The sequence below is a fragment of the Urocitellus parryii genome, chromosome 8, assembly GCF_045843805.1.
Source record: "Urocitellus parryii isolate mUroPar1 chromosome 8, mUroPar1.hap1, whole genome shotgun sequence".
Taxonomy (NCBI): Eukaryota; Metazoa; Chordata; class Mammalia; order Rodentia; family Sciuridae; genus Urocitellus; species Urocitellus parryii.
In genome coordinates, this window is record NC_135538.1 from 138,055,644 (window position 1) to 138,079,589 (window position 23,946).

General features: G+C 37.5%; 1 protein-coding gene across 1 annotated transcript in view; it reads right to left on the minus strand.

The window, feature by feature from the left end:
• The window catches only part of Ssr1 (signal sequence receptor subunit 1), a 36,352-nt gene that overhangs the window by 6,167 nt on the left and 6,239 nt on the right, over positions 1-23,946 (minus strand). The window contains exons 3-8 of the mRNA XM_026384619.2: positions 23,567-23,654; positions 21,423-21,685; positions 18,976-19,052; positions 18,382-18,460; positions 16,265-16,358; positions 10,282-10,345 (exon numbers count right to left, since the gene is read on the minus strand). Coding sequence (XP_026240404.1) covers positions 10,282-10,345; positions 16,265-16,358; positions 18,382-18,460; positions 18,976-19,052; positions 21,423-21,685; positions 23,567-23,654 — 665 coding nt within the window. The remainder of the gene's footprint in view (positions 1-10,281; positions 10,346-16,264; positions 16,359-18,381; positions 18,461-18,975; positions 19,053-21,422; positions 21,686-23,566; positions 23,655-23,946) is intronic.

Consider the following 23,946-nt stretch of genomic DNA (forward strand, 5'->3'; position numbering starts at 1 on the left):
AGACAAGACAAACCTGTGTTCGAATCTCAGTTCTGCCACCTAATAACTGAGGTTTTCCTTGTTGTTTTGGGGATTTTCTGCAATTTTTTTTTTTTTGCAAACTTCCTTATTTGCAAAGTGAGGATGTACCCATTTCACTGTGTGTGGCTGTGATGATTTTAGAATTCACATTTATTGAACAGCAACCAGTACTGTTTTAAGACTTGACAATCTGGTGACTTGAACAATTCTTGTCTTAAAGCTCACATTTCACAATGCAAGGGCAGAGGCAAGTGGATGAGGGCAACAAAGCTGGCTGTGTGACTCCTAGGCTCAGATGGTGCCTCCATGGGGAGCCTCGGCTGGGGAGGCGGGAGGCAGACAGCCAGGGAAGCGGGGCTGAGCCCAGGCAGAGGGGATGACAGCCAAGGGAGCCGCTGCTGAGTGTGGTGCTAGCGGATGAGGGGTGGGTACAGGTGGGGGCAAAGAAGGGGAAGACCAGAGCCTACAGAGGGTGGAAGCCCAGGAAGGTTTTTCAGCCGGGCAGGCTCAGGCTCCTGTGGGACAGGGGTGCAGCAGCGAGCTTGGCCTCGCACCACCCAGCTCAGAGCAGAGGGAAAAGACAGACAAGAATCTGCGGGGAAAAAACTACCTCCAAGGTTTTTTTGGGGGGGGGTGGGCTACCAGGGATTGAACTCAGGAGCACTCATCCACAGAGCCACATCCCCAGCCCTATTTTATATTTTATTTAGAGACAGGGTCTCACTGAGTTGCTTAGTGCCTTGTGTTTTCTGAGGCTGGCTTTGAGCTCACGATCCTCCTGCCTCAGCCTCCACACCGCTGAGATTATAGGTGCGCTCCACCACACTGGCTCCTCCAAGGGTTTTCTATTTTTAAAAGTGGCTCATTTTCTTTTTGGCTACAGGAAAACTGCCCATAACCACTGTGATTATTATACTCATTGTCAGAGGCTCAGATAAATTTAACATTCTCATTTATTGCTTCCAATATAAAATATAAGCACATTACAAACATTTTGAAAAGGAAAAAGATTCACCACGCTAGCACAAAAATTGCTTTAGCATTTTGGTATATTTCTTTAATTAGGCTTCGGATTAATCCGAAATACTGAGTGTTTCAAGCACTGTAGAGAAGACAGAAAAAGGCTGCTTCTTACTGTCCTGATTTTTTTTTCATTCTTCGAAGCATTTTTTTCTTTCCAGCAGAAGACCAAAAACATTACAGAGTTACAAAGACTGATTCTCCAATTTGCACAGCCTCTAATCAAAAGTCACTTTTTCTTCGAAGAACACAGTTCTACTGCTCAGAACAATTCTTGAAGGAAATCTAGGTTACTATTGCCTTTCTGAGTTATCTAGGCAGAGAACTCGATCACAGCCCCTGCTCTGCGTGCTCAGAATGTTTAACTGGTCAGAATATGAAGTGGATGCAACTGGAGGCACCCAAACTCAGTATGACTGGGAGAAGCAAGGGAGTCACTTATGACCATTACCTAAAGAGTCGACAGTCCAAATGCACATGTGAAACTCATGTGGAGTCACCTTGACTGTACATCACCAGTCTTGTTTGAAATGGCGAAATTTTATATGCAGAAAGTGTGTAAACCTTTTCTTATACTTTCCAAGGGGAAATTTAAATTGTAACTTCTTTGTTTAGTATTTTAGATTCCCTTTTGTGCTTCTCATCTTTAAGCCCAAGCAATAATATGTGCTGGCACTTTAGGGAACATGTCATACTGCACGTGGACACTCAAGATCAGCTTTAATTACAGGATATGTATAAACAGATGCCTTTGATAGAACAGTGGAGCAGTTCAGCAGTACGTCAGAAATAACAAGAAAGAAGGGCACTCACTTATACCTTAGGTTTACCAGACTTTTCCAGATACTCAAAGAGCAGAAATATTTCTCAAGCTGCACAATAATTCTATGGATTCCTTATTCCTACTTTCATTGACAAAACCCAAATGATACCCAAATGACATTTTCTGACATAATTACAAGAAACCTCACCCTGTTTTACAATAACCCTGATTAAACTATGCTGCCAGGACACATTTCAAGTATGCAAGTGCTAAAATTAAAATAGCAAATCCAAGACCTCTTCAGTGAATCAGGAAAGATAAAGGTATTTTGAACAGAGGTAAGATTTTGCCCAAACTGAATAAATTTAGATTTCTTTAAAGTTCTTATTTCTTAGATTTTAAAGGGGAGAGAACTGAAATCTAATTTTAATTAACAGCACAGCTAGAATTAGTAATCATTTATTAAATACCATATTTAGGTCTCTAGGATTCAAAGTTGGAGAAGTGGAGAGCCATGGCACCAGGTCGGACGGGGAGATTTAAGTGAACATCTGTGTTGTTTTGGGTTATAATAGACTTTAAGTGAAAATGTCTCACAGGTGGTTTGAATGGCATGAAATAGAGTAATTTAGAGCTAAAACATGAGGACTGAAGTAATGAGAGGACAGCCAGCTGTTCGGGGCAGAGCACCGAACAGAAGAGCAAACCTGAGTTCCAGGCTAGGCAACAAATCACTCAGAGAAATGGGGGCTGAGATCAGGGTCCTGGAAGTGAGGATGAGTCTGGGGGTCAGTGGGTGAAATGCATGAGTGGAGGAAGGAGAGTGAAGAAGATTCTGGGGCAAGCAGGGTGCCATGAGATCCAAGAGCAGGCTTTGGGGGGCAGAAGCTGAATCAGAAGGAACTTCAAGCCTAACAAAAAGAGGCCAAATATCAAAAGGAGATATTTTGAGAAACGGGGGGAAAAACGAGGCAGGGATGCAGATGGAGACGGAGAATCCTGAAGACTCAGGAAGATTTCCATTTCAGTGGGCACAAAGGAAAGGAGCCAGAGATGAGGGTTGGGGGAAGAAGGCTTACGTAATGGAGAGAAAGAACCACCTGGAACCTGTGAGGAACAGGAGCTGGTGACAATGAAGAGGAGGCTCAGCCATCAAGACTCACAGCTCTGTGCACGCTGGGAGCGTGGCCACACAGCACAGTCCTTGTGTGTGGACAGGACCACGAGTGCTCACGCAGGGCTGCTCCTTGAGATGGGACTGAGGGTGCTGTCAGCCAGGTGGCCGTCACTCTCCCTAGTGGTTCCTGAAACATGAGGACTTCTTGGCAGGGGCCTTGGAACATACCAGTTGTCTGCTACTCAGGTGGACTTCAACTAAGAAAACAGGACAACAGCCTCCTGCTGCCATTAGAGTGGACATCAGCCACCGTCCTGCCTGTGGACCTGGCCTTGTACCGAGCAGTGAGCAGCTACTCTTGGTCTGATGTCCCCACTGCAGCTTGCCCTTGACCTGAACAGTCAAACCTACGAGTACATCCGTATGAAAAGGTCACAGGCCAAAGTATTCAACACATGACCTTAAAAAGCACACAGCTCTGAACAAACTGCTCAGGAGACCCAGGGGATGAAACCCGTTCTCATGTGTACTTGGGGTCAACAGCTTTCTACTTTCTATCATGAATCATGGCAACAGGTCTTTACAAACTTGTCCAAAGTATTTGCAAATGTGTCTTTTGACTCTGGATTGTGTCAGCAGAAAAAATTCAGAAAGCCTCTTGAGGTCTATGAAGCACCAAGCAAGGCCCAAGCTGCAGCTAGAATGTGGTGAGGCTACTGTGCGCCACAGCCCAGCCCAGGCCTCCTCATGCCAACCCCCGCTGAGACCGACCCCCTGTGAAGAATGGGAGCTGCAGGGCTCCTGGGGAACAAGAGGGTCCTCTAGGGGAGCTGAGAGGACACTGTGAAAATATATGAAGGAGCACAGAGCAAGTGTTGGACAGCTCACCCTGAACACTCTCCTGGCCTAAGGAATCGCTCATCATCCTTCCCAAAGTGCCTTTTGACTGTAAGCACCTGTTTTGACAAATTTAAGGCAGGTTAACAGACCAGTATGACTTCTGGAAACAATTTATTCAGAAATAAGACTGTCTCTGGGAGGCTCAGTCTGATACTGAAAGAAATTCTGAGATCAGTTGAACACCAAGAGCATCAGTGGAAAATAGGTAGCCTCTTCAAACATTCTGAAAAGGAACCCACCAGACGTACAGGCTCTAACAGATTGAGTACAAAGATGCCCCTTGCCAGCCTTACTATCTGGTTCATTACGAAATCTACAATGCGAGCCATGTTACACACCCATCTCACAACTTTTACCCTTTAGCCAAAAAAGAACATTAGCTTGAATACTTAGTAGAATGTACTTCTTACTACACACTGAAGTCCCCAAAGTGCCATATACTACATATAGCTTGACTCCTGTGCTTCATGGGGTGTTGCTTTAACACAGTGCTTTACAACAATAAGAGTAATCACCCACGGCTTACCCCATACTAGGTAGTGTTTAAGTACTTGACATACAACCCTAGGAGGCAGGTACCAGACAGCACCTGACACCGACATAGTTAAGTTATACAACTTGCCTATAACTAAGAGGGGACTGGGATCTGAATCAAGGCAGTGTAACATGAAGTTTGTTCATTCTTTTCTTTTACTAAACAATTAGCATTAAAGAACAAACCATTAAATAACTTTTTTTCCCCCTGATACTAGGGATTGAATCTAGGGGTACTTTGCCACTGAGCTACATCCCCAGCTCTTTTTTAAAAATTTGAGACAGGGTCTCACTAAGTTGTAAAGGCTGGCGATCCTCCTGCCTTAGCCTCCCAAGTCACTGGGATTACAGGTGTGCACCACTGGGCTATATTCATTTAATAATACTGTACTAAGCAGGGGACTGAAGGTTAATGGAACCATACAATTATGACATTTTAAGATATCTCAACATATAAAAGACTACACCATACCACGATTTCAAACTCATGATGAAACTGCCAATGACACTACTGGATTATCACCAGGAATATTTATAAGCCATTATAATCACAGGGAAGAATGCAAGTGAAAACTAGCCCAGAGATTCCTGTTGTTTCTTTTAACACTTGTAATGGATTTCCACATAATTATGAACTAGAAACTAGGGATAAAAAAATACAAACAAAATATAGGGCTCAGTTTACCATCAGGGAAGATGAATCGTCCATAAGTGTGCGTAAGGGCCAGCAGAGGTACAAACAAGACACAATTGACTATGATTTAGAGATGAAAGCTACACTGTGTTTTTCAGGTACAATATACTGATTTTTTTTTAAATATTCCACTGTGCCTAAATCAATAACTGAAGAAAAAGAAACTAGAAAGAAGCCTTAAGCTGGAACCACAGATCTAGTGCTACTTGGTTGTACCACCCAAGCAGACACCCTACTTTCATCTTAATGCAGATATCTTTCAACCCTTCACAGCTTAAAACCCAATCAACTTTTTAGACCTCTCTTGCAGAAGATGTTTTTAAAGACTATCCTTCTGTTTAGCAGGGAAGCAGTCTTTACTTTAAAGAGGTATGTCTTGTAATAAACAGGGTACTGTAACTGATTTATCATAAAAATAAAATGTCAATTTCAAATAACTATATATACATACCACAACAAATCAATTTAAAACAGTGTAGAAGACTGGGGTTTTATGGTGCTCTGGCACTGAATGGAATGTGTACACTGCTGTACAGCAGGCAAACATTTATGTATGCATTTATGTATATTCAGTAGCAAGGTCCTAGGAACTTTCTGGTTGCTGGATTCTGAAAAACAAGAATTTAATTTTTAAATTCTTTTTTTCTAATATTTATTTTTTAGTGGTAATTGGACAAAATAACTTCATCTTATTTATTTACTTTTATGTGGTACTGAGGATCGAACCCAGGGCCTCACACATGTTAGGCAAGCACTCTACCGCTGAGCCACAACCCCAGCCCTGAAAAACAAGTATTTTTAAGATGTCCAAATGCTTGGTTTTATAAAATTTCCAACTTACACAAGGAATAGAGAAAGAACATTGAGTTTTAGAAAAAAGACAACTCTGAAACAATAATTGATAACTTTATGAGTTCCCTTCTCTTTCTGCTTCCTTGAAAAGCATCTACACATGGTGTCCAAACCTAAGCACTCTATTTATTTGAGGTACTGGGGAGTGAGCCCAGGGGCACTCTATTACTCTATCACATTGTCAGACTTTTTTATTTTGGGACAGGGTCTTGCCAAGTTGCCCAGTCTGAGCTTCAACTTGTGATCTCCTAACTCAGCCGCCAAAGAAACTGGGATTATAGACACATACCACCATACCCAGCCATGCTTTTTTTTGTTTTGTTTTGTTTTGTTTTTTAGTTGTAGATGGACATGATATCTTTACTTGTGTGACGCTGAGGATGGAACACAGTGTCCACACGTGTGACAGGCAAGCGCTCTACCACTAAGCCACAACTCCATCCCTCAAACTCTGTTCTTAAAAATTCCCAAACCTAAAACAAACAAACCCAACCAACCAAAAATTCCCAGAACATCAGGTGATATAATTTAGTACCATTAAGAATTCAAGCTTTTGTCTAATCAAAAAAGGATAAAATCATATAAATATTAGTTAGCAACATTCATACAATTCAAAGCAAAATTCAAGCAATTGTTTAGATGTCTGCAAGTCAGTTCATATTGTTCTTTCTTCCTAAATATCCTCTGAGAGGCTGGGTGCAGTGGTGCACACACATAATCCCACCTACTCGGGAGGCTGTAGCAAGAGGATGGCAAGTTAGAAGCAGCTTTGGCAATGCAGTGAGATCCTGTCTCAAAATAAAAAATAAAAAGGGCTGGAGATGTAGCTCAGGAATAGAATGCACCTGGATTCAATCCCTAGCAGCAAAAGGCAGAAAAATCCTTTAAGGGTGATGTTCTCATATACAGATCAGACTAACAGTGAAACCTAACAGTCCACTTACCCGAATAACAAGGATCTTGTTCTTCACTAAGCTGGAAATGGTAGTTCAAAGAAAATAGGATTTTAATTAGAGAAAATGTACAGACTTTAGCTCTATAGCTATGAATAATGCCATTCAAAACCATGAAAGTAACTTCAATTGTATCTAGAAATGTCCCTAAGTTTATACCAACATCTAATTTTGGAAGTAAAGACTGAAAATTCAAAAGTATAGCCTATCAAAATCTTGGCAAGAGACGATGTCTTGAGTTAAAAAATTACTCATGCCAGGTGCAATGGTGTACATCTGTAGTTCCAGTTACTCCAGAGGCCAAAGCAGGGGAACCTAGTAGTTGAGGCCAGCCTGAGTTAATATGATGAAACCTTGTCTCAAAAAAATTTTTTTTGTTCATTATTTAAATGCACTATCCAAGCAAATCTCTCTTCATACTCAGGGTTTGGATATCCCTGTACTGCAAAATAATAACATATGAGCCTTGCATATTATAATATCATCTACTATACCTCCAAAATAAGTCATTCAAGATTTCAATATTATATTATTTACTTCTCAACTTAGCCAAAATACAATTCTAGGCATATGTGCTACAAATACACCTTTTTTTTCCTTTAGGGGTTGTACTGAGATTAAAAACAGGGCATTTAACCACTGTGCTACTTCCCAGTCCTTTTTATTTATTGAGACAGAGTCTCACCAAGTTGCCCAGGCTGGCCTTGAACTTGTGATAATGCCAGGATAACAAGAGTGTACCACCACACCTGGCATAAATGCACATTTAAGGCAACAGCTCTATTTATTTTCTTAAGGTCTAAATATACCTTTTCTGCCTCTCAAAGTCACTTTCTAAAGCTACTTAAGATTAAAAACTTCATTAACATCATGTCAATGCTTCTTGCCTTCTGATTTCTACCATCGCCCAGTAGGCTTCTCTGAGGCCCCATTTACCTTTCCTCTCCTCAGGCAAAGCTTTGAGGACCAGCCCTAACTGCCCCTAACTTGGCTAGACCATAACTAGAATAATAAAGCTACACAACCACAGCAAGCTCTATGCTTAGTGAGCACATTCCCACACATGGAGGTGGCAGATTTAACAGACGAGAGGCTTAAGTTCATATTACGGATTCTGAAACCAAACTGTTCATAAAGTAAATTCTGAAACCATGATTGGTATAGCAAATGAATATATTAAAACAAAGAAAACTCATCCAAGTATTTACATTTAAAAAAGACATTTAAAAATAGGCTACTTATTAAGTGTGCTTGAACAAACCATGTGTGGAATCGAATTCCATTCATTATGGAGTTAGTTTCTGCTAAATACTTACTGATGCTATGGTAGAGCCCTGGCATCTAAGGATTTAAGAGATTTCAACTGTTACCAATCTATAATAAAAAATAAAACATAACAAATAATACATTCTACATTTCTAGGGCACTAATTTGAACCTCAGAAATGGAAGGGCTGGTATATAAGGCAAATTACTTCGGAGTGAGAAGGGCCGGCAGCTGTAACTCTGTATGGTTTTGTACTGCCTACATATTCAGTAATACTCTCTAGAGGTCATTTAAAATTTTGTAATTACACCTTACTGCATTATGTTCTAGTAGTTTCACAAACTTAGATAGTAACAAAAATATTCTGGAAAATTTTCCTTGAGAGGAAGAACAGTTTCCTATATTACAAGTTACTTAGACCTCACAAAACTTTTCAAAATAAACTACTGAACATACATCCCAATTAAATACTCAAACACTTCATATTAAAGGTTTAGAAAGTTTATAGTCCAGCAATGCCAATATAGGTAATGCGACATCTCAGTCCCTACTTGCAAAATGATCAACAATTAAACAATAACTTCTAACGTCACTGGTTTTGGCTCAGATGTTTAAATACTTAAAACAGCTTGAAAAAGATTTGTTTGTATATTTTTTCTTTTATTATCATTTCTTTTTTTGTATGTGTGGGCATGAGTGTGTGTGTGTGTTGGGGGATTATATTGAAGATGATGAGAGTGAACACAGAAGTCAGGAATTAAGGAGCCACTAAAATTTCATTTACTATTTGGTTATAAAAAATATGTGGGAATATGTGGCTTAAAGACAGAAAGGGGGATCAGGGGAAGGGGGGGATTTGTTCATAGTAACTTTTAATTTATCCTTTATAGTCTGACAATAGTGCCAAAACTTAATTTACTACATAAAATCCTACTAAAAGGATTTTATTTTCTCAGTCTTTTTGTCCCTAAAGGATTTTATGAAGTCCAACTTAATTTTGGTTCTGAGGTCCTAAGTGCTTAAACTTTTGGAATTTTCCGAATTAACCCCCCCCCCAAAAAAAAGGTACAAAATAATCAAAATCCCCCAAATATTATATAACAAACAACTGTGTGACTGCTTTAAAAATTTCCAGTTCATGTTTTTGGAGATTAAGATGAGTTGGAATATATCTGTTCCTACACTTTGATCTGCTTGATCTGCAGAACAAGGCAGTATTTCTTAAGAAAGGGTACTTTTACTAAGAAGAGCAAAATTTCCTTTTTAAAAAACCAAATAAAACAAGGGCTGGGGCTGTAGCACAGTGGTACAGCAGTTGCTTATTAGCAAGCACAAGGCCCTGGGTTTGAATCCTAGGACCACAAAAACAAAACCAAAAAACCTAAGTGTGTCTAAGATCATTCCAGATCTCTCCCTCAGTTTGCACAAATGTACTATTTCCTTTTTGTTAAAAAATGGGTAGGATTAGGATTCATATATCAATATCAGAATTTTCATGTTTCACAATTTTGTTGCTCAAGAGATAACGAAAATTCCTTGAATCCATATGGGAAGTTTCCTTAAGGTATGCATTATAGTAAACAACATAAAAATACCCAAAACAATTCTACTGCTAAAAAAGCAGCATCTCCTGCTTGTGCCTTTAGAATACTAATTATAAGAGGGCAACCACAACCAAAATGCTAATTTGTGCCATCAGTTGGGATTTGAGCAATTCCATGGAAGAAACAAATTATTTCTTCACTTAAAACAGTTCAAGGTAGGGTATCTACAATTATATTGGAGGCAAATATTCATTGTATTTGGGGATAAAAATCAAAAAGTATCTAAAAGGAAGAAAGATGGCATTATACTTAGTATTCTAAAGGCATACTTCAGGCAGTTCAACAATGATTCTGGTAAGACCAACTGCTCACATACATACACACGCACACATAGATTTTAATGGTTTCCAAAAAAACCCCAAAATTTGTTACTTTAGAAAAACGAATGCAGTGCATTTTCAGCAATATTATCGCCACTGACTCTGATTGCTCAGTCCACACATAAGTAGTAGTTGCCTTCTATGGTGATATGGCTTCTCTGCACTAATTCCCATCAGGCCGAAAAACATTAGGGCAGGGTAAGTACAGACTGAATTGTTGCACAAAGGAACATTTACTCATCAGATCCCACTGATCTCTTCTGTGCCCGCTTCCTGGGCAGCCTTCTTGGTGAAGCTTTATCTGGGGGGGAAAAAAAAAAAGAGAGAGAGAGAGAATATCTTAAGCTTGCCAGCTTACTTATACTACATGCAAAAAGACCGGCAAAAGCACTTCCTTCAACTTCATCACCAGTTCAAAACACACATCCATGCAAGGATAACATCTATGGTACAATCTCTTACCTAGCTACAAGCTTTTAAAATAACCTGTAAGACAATCCTTCAAGGGTTACTCCAGTTAAAATGAAAATTTGCAACATTTTTTTTGAGGAAAAAAATATCTGATATTGGTAACTATACCATTGCAGACACCATGCAAGAATCCTGAATTCTACAATTTAACATGTTCATGCACAAATAAACTCTTAAAAATACAGCTGGGTGCGGTGGAGCACACCTGTAAACCCAGTGGCTCGGGAGGCTGCAACAGGAGGATCACGAGTTCAAAGCCAGCTTCAGCAATGGTGAGGCGCTAAGCAACTCAGTGAGACCCTGTCTCTAAATAAAATACAAAAGAGGGCTGGGGATGTCACTGAGTTCCTGGGTTCAATCCTCGCTACCAAAAAAACTAAATTTATAAATGCAGTCCTGCAGTTTACATAATTTTTTGCAATTATACAAATTTATCTGGAATGAGCCATCAGATAAAAGGAAATTAGTATTCAATGTAAAGCCATTCCATTCACATAAGCATATTTTTAAAAATCTCTTCCTTTATTTCTTATACTAGATTCTTAGTAGCATTTACTTAAGAGAAAATAAACATGTTTTGAGTACTTCTATTTTGAGTCAGTAAGAAAAATCATCTAAAATTTTCTTTTTTTAATTTTTTTTAATTTTTGTAGTTGTAGATGGACAGAATGCTTTATTTTGTTTGTTTATTTTTATGTGGTGCTGAGGTTTAAACCCAGGGCCTCAACACATGCTAGGCAAGTGCTATGCCACTGAGCTACAGCCCCAGCCCTCTTTCTTTTTAAAAAATACTGGTGGTAGAAATTTCTTTAAAAAAAGAAAGACTAGACATACCTTCTGTTAGTCTTTCATTTTCTTTTGATCCACTGGGGACTGAACCTACAGGTGCTCTATCACTGAGCTAAATCCCACTGTCTTTATTTGGAGACAGAGTCTAAGTTGCCTATGCTGGCCTTATACGTGATCCTCCTGCCTGAGCCTTCCAAGGAGCTGGAACTACTGGTGTGTATCAATGGCTTGTGCCCTAGATGCTCAAGGCCCTGGGTTTTGACCCATAGCATTAAGCTAAATTACATAAGGCTACATTCTCAAAAGTTTCTGATTCAGGTTTCCTTATGTAGACTTAAAATACAATTATTAAGCAAAAATCCCATACTTTATGAAAATTAGCTAACCTGTCACTTTATAGTTTAAAAAACAAAACAAAAAACTTTGGGGAAGAAGCACCCTAACCCCAAACAAAATTTTATCAGGAAAAACCTGCTTAGTATTGGGTTCGAATTGCTTCCAAGACTCTTACACTGTGATGAGAGGAGAGTTCTCTCACCTCTCAGGCTCTTGAACCCTGAGGTGTCAGACTGCTCCTCTGCAAAGCTAAGCCCTCAAAGCTTAGGGTGTCTCTTACTTCCAAACACATGCTCTGTTCCACGTTCTTCACAATTTTCTCTTGGTTTTCTTTATTCTGTCCTCAAGTATATAAAGTTCATGTCCCAACTTTGAAAGAAATAGCTGTTTTTCCTAAGCTATCTGCAATTTGGCTCAAGTTCTTTACTCTAAAACCATCTTCTACCATAGTGGCTCTCAAAGGATGGTCCTGCACAGCTCCATCAAGATCACCTGAGAACTTAGATGCTCAGATTCTTGGGTCTCACCCTATACCTGCTCAATTGGAAACTCTAGGGATGGGAGACTCAACAATCTGTGCTGAACAAGCCCTCCTGGTTATTCCAAGGAATGCTTGTGTTTGAGAGTCAGGGCGCTAAAGAATTAAGCATAAGAGGAAGGAAAAAAAATTCAAGTACAAAATCAAATAAAAATATTGGTTAAAATTGAGTTGAGGGGCTGGGGTTGTAACTCAGTGGTAGAGCGCTTGCCTCCCATGTGTGAGGCACTGGGTTTGATTCTCAGCACCACATAAAAATAAATAAAGATATTATGTCCATCTACAGCTAAAAAAGAAAAAAACCTGGAGTTGAAAATAAAAATATTGGTTAAAACTGAGTTGAACATATCTGTATGAATACATGATTTTTAAAAGATTTTCATCTGAAACAAGAAGCCAAAAATTAATGACATCCCAGCATTTTAGTTTCTAGTATCATTCAGGGGTCTTTGAAGACACAACCAGCTCTGTATCTTGAGCAGAAAATGTACAGAATAAATTTGGATTTCCATGGGGACCAGTAGGTAACCAGTCATTTGAAGGTCAAAAGGTTAAGACTGACAGCAATTTAAAAGGGATCCCAAGAGCTAAAAACTAAGAATTTCAGTTTAAGTACGTGCTAACTGAGACATACTGATTTCACGAAAATCCAAGTTTATATACAGTAATTTTTTTAAAAAAGAAAATGAGGAAAACTTTCTGTCACCATTTGGGTGGCTTTTATACTAACTTTTTTCTTTGAGTATTGTTTAAAGAGAAGTACTAAGCATTTACCCTATCTTTCCAATGGACATTGGTGACTACAGTTCCAGCTGATGAAAGTGCTACTTTATAAAAGTTTGGCAATTAGTTAAAATAGAAGAAATTACAATTGAAAATCATTAATTCTACCTCTTGTGACACATCTTTCTTATGAAAGATCCTGAGGCTGGCACCCAGAGCCTACGCTCACTTTAACATCACTCACGGTGGGGCAATCAGATGTTGTACTGCTTCATGAGATGCAAGAAGAATTGCTTATGGGATAAAAATGAGGAAGTTAAAGTTAACCAGACTTAACAGACTTAGCTACCAGTTTCAACAAATGTTAGCTAAAAGATGCTTGGAGAAAACTATGAGACAACTCTAGAAGGAAGGACTTTTCAGAGCCTCTTTACTCAGTATGAACCAGCAGCACCGAATTGCTGGGGGCTTGTCAGGCACAGGAAAGCTGAGGCCCCACCCAAGAGTTACTGAGTGAGTCCAAACCTGCCTCCACGCAAGACTTCCCAGGGATATGTACACACTGTTCGGAGAAGCACTTTGGGCACTATTATAAATTAAAAAGCACGTAAGAGACTTAAAAACTAGATGCAATTCATCTTCCTGATGAAATCAAAATCAACAACAAAAAGTTGTAAAGGATTATTTGAATTAAATGAAGAAATCTCAACACAAACTGGCATTATATGAAATAAAATGGTTACTTCCTGAAAAGTGATGGTATTTTGTCAGACACAGTGACGTGCGCCTACAGCCCAACTATTCAGGAGGTAGTGACAGGAAGATCACTTTATTTTAAGAATTCAAGGCCACCCTGGGCAATATAGTGAGACCCTATCTCAAAAAAGTAAATAATTTTAGTGACCTTAAAGCCAACCATCTTTTGAGTACCAAGTCTCACTTGGGAAACACGTGAATGATACAAACCTACTTTGCCTACTTCCTATTATACAAGATTAAATTTTGCTTCACAGGGAAATAATTCTTAGCTTTTAAGTTCATGGATGATGTTTAGGAGAAAGGTACAATGAAACCAACTCCCCAATCTATTTGTAACATAAAAAAAACTTTTTTTGGGAGGTGGTGGCTTCATAACCATTTTTATGACTTTAACAGTTTTTTGCTTTTGTTTTTCTTTTTTTCCCCCAGTGCTGGGGATAGAACCCAGGGCCTTGAACATGCAAGGCAAGTGTTTACCACTAAGCTGCCCTGGCTGGCCTTTAATTTGCGATCCTCTTGTCCCAGCCTTCCAAATAACTGGGATTACATAACTTTTTAATTAACTTTTATTTTTTTAAAAAGGAGATAGTTAATTCTGCAGAAGACATTTTGAATTAACTGTTTATAGATAATGTGTATTTTAAATATAAAGATTTCATAAGTAAATCTAATAAACTATAAATAGGCTATGGTCTCTACTTCAAGCTACATACTGAGTGTCAGGATGATGAGCAATTAGTCCTTACAGAAATTATTTACTCCTATGAATTGACCTATGTTATCATTTCTCTATGTCTCTAAATCCGGACTCATTTATGCAACTTCTAAACACTTCCTGCACTGCCTTACCCAGGAATTTCTAAGGATCTTCCCACTCAGCATGTCTTTTTTTTCCAGGATCAAACCCAGGGCCTTGTGTATTTGTGTATGCCAAGCAAACACACTCTCATTGAGCCACACCTCCAAGCCCCTATCCAACACATCTAATCCAAACTCATTCCTGTCCATCCTACGTGTTCTGGCTGCTCCCTCAGACAATGGGACATTAATGGTTCCACCTTCTCACAACAGTCAAAAACAAACAAAAACAGCATCATCAAAAGTCCTCAATGCTGCACATCTTTCAACACTTCTGCCTCAGTTTAGGCCCTAATTATTTCTCCTGTACATTCCTGAAATCATCAACTGGCATCTCGGCTTTCAGTAGCTCCTGTAGCCAGCTGTCCTCCACAAAGCTATCATAAATTCTTTTTAAAACATAAAATTGTTATTCATCTACTTTAAAGTGTCTGATGGCTACTTTTTGCCTAGAAGATAGGGCAAAAATATTTAGCATAGCACAAAAAACCTTGAAGAGTCCTTCTCCAACTGTTCAAGTCTCCAAACAAAGGTCGACTGTTCCTGGGAGTGATTTCCTCCTTTCCTAGAAGATCCTACCAAGCTCTTGAGATTTTGTATTCACTTTTAATAAAGTACCTGTCATATGGTAATTATATTTGGAATAGAGAGCGATAGCTCACAGAGAGCCAATTCAATTTTTAAAACTAAGGACTTGAACAAGCAAAGGAAAACAAAAAACAAACAAACAAAAAAGGAACTAAAAACTAAAGTCAGTAAATACCATGTATAAAAAAGTTGAACCTCATTCTTTAATGATAAATTAAAACACTCATAACATTTAATACTCAAGAAAGATTAGTGAAACTGGAGGACACAGCCCTGAGAATATAAATTAGTACTAACTTTTGGAATGAAAATAGGACATTTTCTACAAAAATTAAAATGCACATAACCTGAGACCTATTGATTCTACATTCAAGAAGTCGTCCTATGAATTTACACATAAGGGTATTTATTAGCATTTTTTTTAAAGAGTGAAAAACCACCTGTACTGAACACTCATAGAAACATATGTACAGAAAATACCTATAATACAAATGTGAACTTAACACCAATCATTTGTTGAAAATGGGATTTGTAAAGCCAGGAGCTGACTTTTTCACTACTGTACAATCTAAAACTGTGCAATGAGGCCATACTGCTTTCTAATAAATGCTTCTTAAAAGTCCTTCACCTGGAGGGAAAAAATTCCTTCATTAAATAGTTATTTTAACAAACTGCCTATGTAATAAGATCTGTTAGGTTAAACTATCAGGTAGTATTTTAGGTTTAGTGAGTGGTTTTTCCAATAAAATTTAGTACTAGAAAACTGTTCCATTACTCATCAAATTTGCTATAAAGCGTTCATACGCTATACAAGAGCCCCCAAAACTCTAGCAAACAGCATTAGAAAAATTAATTGCCTCACCTCTTCTACTCTGCACTGAAGCAACAGGAAAGAAAAGAGACAGGAAAAAGATTAGGAATGTAAAGAATTCACACATTTGTAAATAAACTGCAGGTTTGGAGGCATTTCTAAATGAAAGTATAAAAAAATACTAAAAACAATAAATGTTCAAAGTCTTCATTAGTCATTGTTCTAGATTCTACACAATGGAAAAGACAAATGCTAAGTAGTATTACCACATATTTTTTTGCTAAATCTAAAATATTTAATTTTCATTTAAGAGAAATACTTCCCACCAAGTTTGTAAGACTACTTACTGATTTGATTCAAAGTTTCTTGAGGAATCCAACTCATGTCAACATCATTCTGACTTGATGTACCCATTTCTACTTTCTGTATGGGTCTCTTGCGCTAAGAGAAATGTATTTCAAAAGAGTTCCATTATGTTGCTTATTCTAATTTTTAAAACACAATCAAAAAATTTCATCTGATCTTAGTAAATAAATTATGTTCTTTTCCAGTGTTAAAACATACTCCTAACAAATATTTTATTCACTAGAAGAGTAAAATCATGTCTAGCATTAATATAAAGAATTAACTGGGTGCAGTGGTACACACCTATAATCCTCACCACTCAGGAGGCTCAAGGTCAGCCTCAACAAATTATGGAGACCTTGTCTCAAAATAAAGAGTTAAAAAGGTCTGGGAGATGTAGCTCAGTGTCGAAGTGCCACTGGGTTCAACTCTCAGTACTACAAATAATAAAAATAAAAGACTTTTATCCTTGCTATAAAACTATGTGTTATACTACTGGTGGACAAAACAAGAATGTCTACTTATACAATGATTTTCTTTCCACTTAGGAATCAAAATCAAAGAATAAATTTCTGGCCAATGAAATTCAGAATAATTACTAAAAAGTTGCAAAAAGGCTATCTGACATTGTAAGCTAGATACAACTAAACAAGTAAAACCTCATTATCTATAAGCAGTATTATTTGTTTAGATCATAAGTTAATTCTCAATACAAAGAATAACTGAAAATGGCTTTGTTTAAATGAAAAAGCAAACTGTAGTTAGTTATACCAAATATGTGAATGTACAGCAAAAATCCAACTGTTATGAAAACAAGACAAAGATAGTTATAAACACTCTGAAAATGGAGAGCATCTGTTTAGGGCCTAAAGGATTATATTACAGTATTTGACACAAATGATGTAATGCATTCCCACTAAAAGAATGGGATGGGTTTTCCTGCTGGTGTGGGAAGAAGAGAAGTGAGAGAGAGAGTGAATGAGGAAAAAGGGGAGAGACATGATGGAAGGTTAGCCACCAAATCCAGAGAGAACCATGATGGGGGTGGGTACTTCAGTGTTACGCTTAATTAAGTAGATGTTTGATCAATAGGATAAATATAGTCAAATTCATTCTTTATCAAATGAAAGAACTCATTCACTAAGAATAAGCCCCACAATTAAGAATAATGAAGTGAAAATAAAAAGTTGAGTTGGTTTCAGATAAAACATGAAAGGGGCTAGGATTGTAGCTCAGTGGCAGAGCGCTTGCCTTGCACATGTGAGGCACTATGTTTGATCCTCAGCAACGAATAAATAAAAAGTATTGTATCCATCTACAACTAAAAAAAACTAAAAAAAAAAAAAAAATCATGAAAAAGTGTAATTCTAGGTAAAAAAAAAAAACTTTCTGAATTTCAGGAATAAAAATTCTAGGGTAATTCACAGTGAAAATAATTTCCAGGTGTAGTAGCACGTATCTGTGATCCCAGTTTATCAGGAAGCTGAGGCAGGAGGATATCAAGTTCAAGGCTAGACTCAGCAACTAGCAAGACCCTTTCTCAATAAAAAATAAAAAAGGGCTGAGGTTATAGATAAGTAGTAAAGTAGCCCTGGGTTTAATCCCCAATACTGCAAAAAAACAAAAACAAAAACAAAAACAAAAAAAAAGATAGTACAGGTATACAGGTCACACTAAAGGATGTAGACAAAGGACACTAATTGTGTGCATGTCTGAAAGTCTCAACAAACTCAAGTCACATATCCAAAGTTTCACCTTTGGGTTTCATTTTAAAAAGGTACAATGAAGCTGTAACTCTAATCTACAGTGAGAGTAGGAAGTCATGAAGAATTAGATCAAGCTTAACTTAGTACTGTAACAACTTTTAAAGAATGGCTTTGAGAGTTGTTCAAGCTGTTGGCGCAGTGGCGCATGCCTGTAATCCTAGCGATTGAGGAGGTAGTGACAAAAGGATCTCGAGTTCAAATTCAGCCTCAGGAAAAGTGAGACACTAAGCAACAAGTGAGACCCTGTCTGTAAATAAAATACAAAACAGGGCTGGGGATGTGGCACAGTGGTTGAGTGACCCTGAGTTCAATCCCCAGTACAAAAAAAAAGGAGTTGTTCAAACATTAATTACCTTTCTAGATTCTAGGAGTTGATGAAGGCCAATAACAACCAGAAGTCCAAGACCAGCAAGGAACATATACATAAAGATTCTGGCATAAAAGAAAAAACATAAATTGGCTGTAATTCATAAGAAATACCACAGCTAATTACAACTATAATTCTAACACATTTCATAATTTTAGTTTATTCTGTGCAACTGGGTTTAAAAATTACTTTAGGTCAACATATGTAAGAAATAAGAAATGATTCACCATTCAAAAAGAACATATTTTTCAAGATAAAATATAATTTACAAAAAGTCAGTAATTTTAGAGGCATATATCTTAGCTTTGGCTAATGATCAGCTTCAGAAAGCATGGAGTAGAAAAGAATTTACGACAGAAAGCCAACTACTACCTTTTAAAGGATTTTTCGTCAGTTTGAATCATCTTTCCTAGCTTGGTATTATACATATAAGAATCACATACAGTATGGATCTATACAGTAAAGATTTCACCAAATCTGTATAGTCCATTCCATTTTGACCATTAAAAACAATACTTTGAAATCAGAACATGCCCTCTAGTCCTGCCTTGAGAGATCAAGTTCTACAACTTTCACTTACGTTTCTCCATCTAACCCATCTTCTCTTTCAATAACTGTAACCGTTTGATTGAAGACAGCATCTTGGAATACATTGCCCTGTAAAGAATAAACATTAAAAAAAAAAAATCACAAAAATTTGAAATGCATCGAGAGAAGGAACTCTCATAAGATTTTTTAAAACTGGTACTCTGTAACAGATTTCTTATAGCTCTCTCATCATCTAGAAGGAAAGACTTTACAAAATCATATACTTGCACTATTCAATGCCAGGGACTCAACATTCTGATTTCAATTTCTTCCATAAAATAAAAATGCCTCAAGCTCTGTTATCCTCCACTTTCTTTGAGGAGTGGGGAGATGGCACAAGGGCCAAGGAAAGAGTAAAAATGAGATAAAACTTGCAGAAACAAACAAAACTCACAGAGTATTCTGATACCTGCAGCTCAAGTTTTTCTGCAATCCTCCAACACACAGATGGAAGCATGAAAATGTAGAACAGTAGCTGCAGTGGCAGATCACACAGACCTGAACAAAAGTCAAAATTATGTTCTAAACTTACAATGGGATGAAAACCAATTCCTTCAAAATAAATGGGTTGCTGATTTTCAGAATCAAAATATTTTCTTGTTATGGTCTTGAAAAATCAATGGGTCATAGACAGCTGTTCTCAGTGTTCAATGCTCTATACACAGGTAGTATACTTTCAAAACCACTTATTGCTAAATACTAATTACGTAATTTTATTTCAAGGCCTTTCAATGTGCACTCAAAATGAAACTGAAACTACACTTTACCAACTGGATGTAGTTCTATTTAAAAATATGATAAAATCGATAATTTTCAAACTACATAATTATAAAGATCAGGAAACTTAGTATCATATTTTGAAAACAAAGAATGAAAAAACGGGGGCTGGGGTTATGGATCAGTGCCTAGCATGTGTAGAGGCACTAGATTCGATCTCAGCACTGCATATAAATAAATAAATAAAGGTACATTGACAACTAAAAAGTATTTTTAAAAAAATGAAAAAACTTTCCTACTTTCTACTAAATAACTCTAAAAATGAAAAATTTAGGGGCTGGGACTGTGGCTTAGTGGTGGAACGCTCGCCTAGCACAGGCGGGACCCGGGTTCAATCCTCAGCACCACATAAAAATAAAGGCATTGTGTTGTGTCCATCTACACCTGAAAAATAAATATTAAAAAAAAATGAAAATTTTAATTGTAGCACAAGAAATTTAACTCAGGTAAACATGTTAACACTAGGATAATGAAAATCATGAACAACTTCTAAGGAGAAAACTTTGAAAGGGAAATTGTTCATATGTGTTCTCTGAAGAACAGTTTTCACCAAGAAGTCAACCGCCAAAAGTAAAATTTTAGTGTTTCTTGTTCAGTCACTGAATATACATAAAAATACATATCATAAAACATCAGCTTATATTCAGGACATTTGGTTCTCATAAATTAAAGCCAACCCATAAACCCTGCTGCTAAAACTATCTGGCTATAAGCTAGATGTGGAGGTGCACACCTGTGATCTGAGCAACTGGGGAGGCAGAGGCAGGAGGATCAAAAGTTTGAGGGCAGACTCAGCAATTTGGTGACATCCTATTTCAAAAATAAAAGACTAGGGATATAGCTCAGTGGTAAACTACCCCTGGATTCAATCCCTAGTAGTAGGAAGAAAGAGAGAAGAAAAAATTGAAATAAAAAGGGCTGGGAGCAGGACGCAGTGACGTACATCAGTAATCCTAGCAGCTTGGGAAGCTGAGACAGGAGAATTATGAATTCAAAGCCAGCTTCAGGAACTGCGAGGAACTAAGCAACTCAGTGAGACCCTGTCTGAATAAAACAAACTACAAAATAGGGCTGGGGATGCGGCTCAGTGGTCAAATGCCCCTGAGTTCAATCCCTGGTATCAAAAAAGGGGGGCTGGGAATATAGCTCAGTGGTAAAGTACCCTGGGGTTCAAGTCCCTATATCACCCCCTCCCCCACCAAAAGAGAGAGCTGGTTTTATTTTGTCTGAATATATAAAATGATGAAAAACCAGCTACAAAAAAAGTAGAAGTAGTAAAATGGGCCAAAAATTAGGCAACGACAGGAGCAAATTACATATATTAACCTCTAAATAAGTAATAGACTATTGTGTGGCGTATTGCTTCTTCCTTCTAGGATCCAGATCAAGTCACTACCACACTCATGCGACAGTACCTAAACACAAAGACACCTCTAGTACGGGTCACTCAGCAGTTTCATCACTGTTTTCAACCACCTCTCCTGCAAATTATAGACTCCAAGATACATGTGCGAATTTACATTCATGACCTTGGTGCCTACCATGGTTTCAACCACAAAATAGGCACCTGTACAGAAAAATATTTAACAATGTTAATTATCCCCAACAATCTCTAACCTTTAAAAAAAAAAGTAAAAAGTAAAAAGGTTTAGAAGGACTTACATTCAAGTCTTTGTAGTTCAGATTGATGACCAGACCAAAGGGTCGTCCACCCATGGGCTCTGCAGGAATGAAGGAATACTCAAAAGTGGCCTGTCTCTGGGGTGGCACTACAGTGTTCAGAGGCAGAGCTGTGAAATTCTGGATATAAAACTGGTAGTCCTGAGGATAACGAAATGAGGCATCTAGGGATTCCACAATAAAATCTTCTGTACCCTTGTTTGTAAAGCCTACCAAGAACTTCACTATGTTATTTGCTGGAAAATCTGAGAAACAAAAAAAGACAAAAAAATTAGAACATATTCAGAGTACAAATGCAACACACATTACTAATGGACGCTGGCACACTTTCCTGCTGTATTCAGACTTGGTTTCAGAATCCTTTTCCAGAGAGCACTCCAGCACATGCTAATTAGTGAAAAACTAGAGCTAGAGTGTACGCTGACACTCTTTTGTCTACACTTGGGCACTCCAACTTGGGAGCTGAACTGAGCATTTTGACTTCAGACCAGATAATATCCAAATTCTGTGGTCTAAGAAAAAGTTGGGTCCTTCTGGTAGCAAGATTATTGTGTAGGGAGTTATACAACTGAGTACCTATACAAGTAAAGTGAAAAATGACAAAGAAAAAAATCTAAGAGGTTCATTGGAACACTTGTGTTAGTACTAGAACAAAAAAAAAATTGCACTTTTGAATTCCTATCCAATTACATAAGTAGTCAAAAATGCAAATTTGAAGGTAAATCAGCTACAAAAATAAATTTTTAAAAATCACTTATACTTTTTGTAGCCTGTAGGTGGAAGTTATAACACATGAGTATAAAACAGAACACATTTTCAATATTAAGTGTTAAATTATCATGTTATTGTCAATCAAGTTAAGCTTCATCCAGTATGACATAAGTCGTGCAGTCAGACAGATCTAGATTTGAATATGGTCTCCATGATCTATTTATGAACTGGGTAACCCTAGGGTTTGTTAGGATTAAATAATATTTGTGAAATATTGAGAACAGTGCCTACCACGCTATCTTCAATAAACATCAGGCATTACACATTTATAGGTTGAACATCCCTAATTCAAAAACTGGAAATGCTCCAAAATCTGAAACTTGAGTGCCAATATGACATTACAAGTAGAAAATTCCACAACTGATACTCAAGTGATGGATTATAGTTAAAATACCAGTGCACTAAAAGAACTATATAACATCACCTTTAGGTGTATATGGAACAAATGGATTTCATGTTTTGACCTTGGTTCCATCCCTAAGATACCTCGTTATATATACACAAAAATATTCGAAAATCCAAAAAAACTTCCGGTTCTAAATATTACAGGTAAGGGATACTCGATCTGTATTTTCTTTTAAAGAAACCTAGGCTCTAACCAAGACCTACTTGGAAAGATTTTAAAATATAGCACAGTTATCTAGGTTCTAACCAAGGACTAATCAAAAGCTACAATATTTTCACTAATATTTACACACTCAAAATATAGCAAAATTACTTTGCCGAGGTAGTTTGAAAGAATTTTAAAGACAATATCTTTGGGCTGGGGTTGTGGCTCAGCAGTATAGTGCTTTCCTAGCATGTGTGAGGCCCTGGGTTCAATCGTCAGCACCATATAAAAATAAATAAATAAAATTGGGGCTGGGGATGTGGCTCAAGCAGTAGCGCGCTCGCCTGGCATGCGTGCGGCCCAGGTTCGATCCTCAGCACCTCATACAAAGATGTTGTGTCCGCCGAAAACTAAAAAATAAATATTAAAATTCTCTCTTAAAAAAAAATTAAAATAAATAAATAAAATAAAGATATTGTGCATAACTACAACTGAAAATAAAATATTTTTTTAAAAAACCAATATCTTTAAAAGGGAAATCTAACTTCTAGTTAAACTAGGCAGGATTTATTATTCCCCTTAGTTAAAATACCTGCAATACCACTATACAGGTATTGGTACCCATATATATGAGATTTTTTTCCAAAATACTTGTTTGCACAATACTCCTTATATAAAAGGAGATTAAAAAAAGACCTTAAGTATTACACCAATGCTCTCTCCCCTCCCTTAAAAAAAAAAAAAAGAACCAGACTTGGCATTTAAAAATTCACATCTGAATTGAAAACTAGCAATTCTGTATTACCTTCTCCTTTCACAAACAGGATAGTTGTATCTGCACTTGGTGATGCTTCAGGTTCACCAGATACATCTTCTTCCTCTTTATCTTCTGCCTAAGAAAGAAAACATTAAAAAGAAATTACTAGGGGTGGGGGAGATCACTTACATATAGACACTTTATCAGATTTGGGACAAAATACTGCTTCTTCATGGCTTTGTCAGTATTAGTGGGATGTGTATCTCTTTAGTTAACTTAAACAGTGCATCTAAATGTTCATACCAATTCCCAAGGAGTCTGACAGATCTGACTCAGGGTCTAGTGAGAATCCTGAAATTCTTTAATTCTAATAAAAGCATCAAGGAAATGCCAAGACTACTAGTATTCTGACCACACTTTGAACTGCA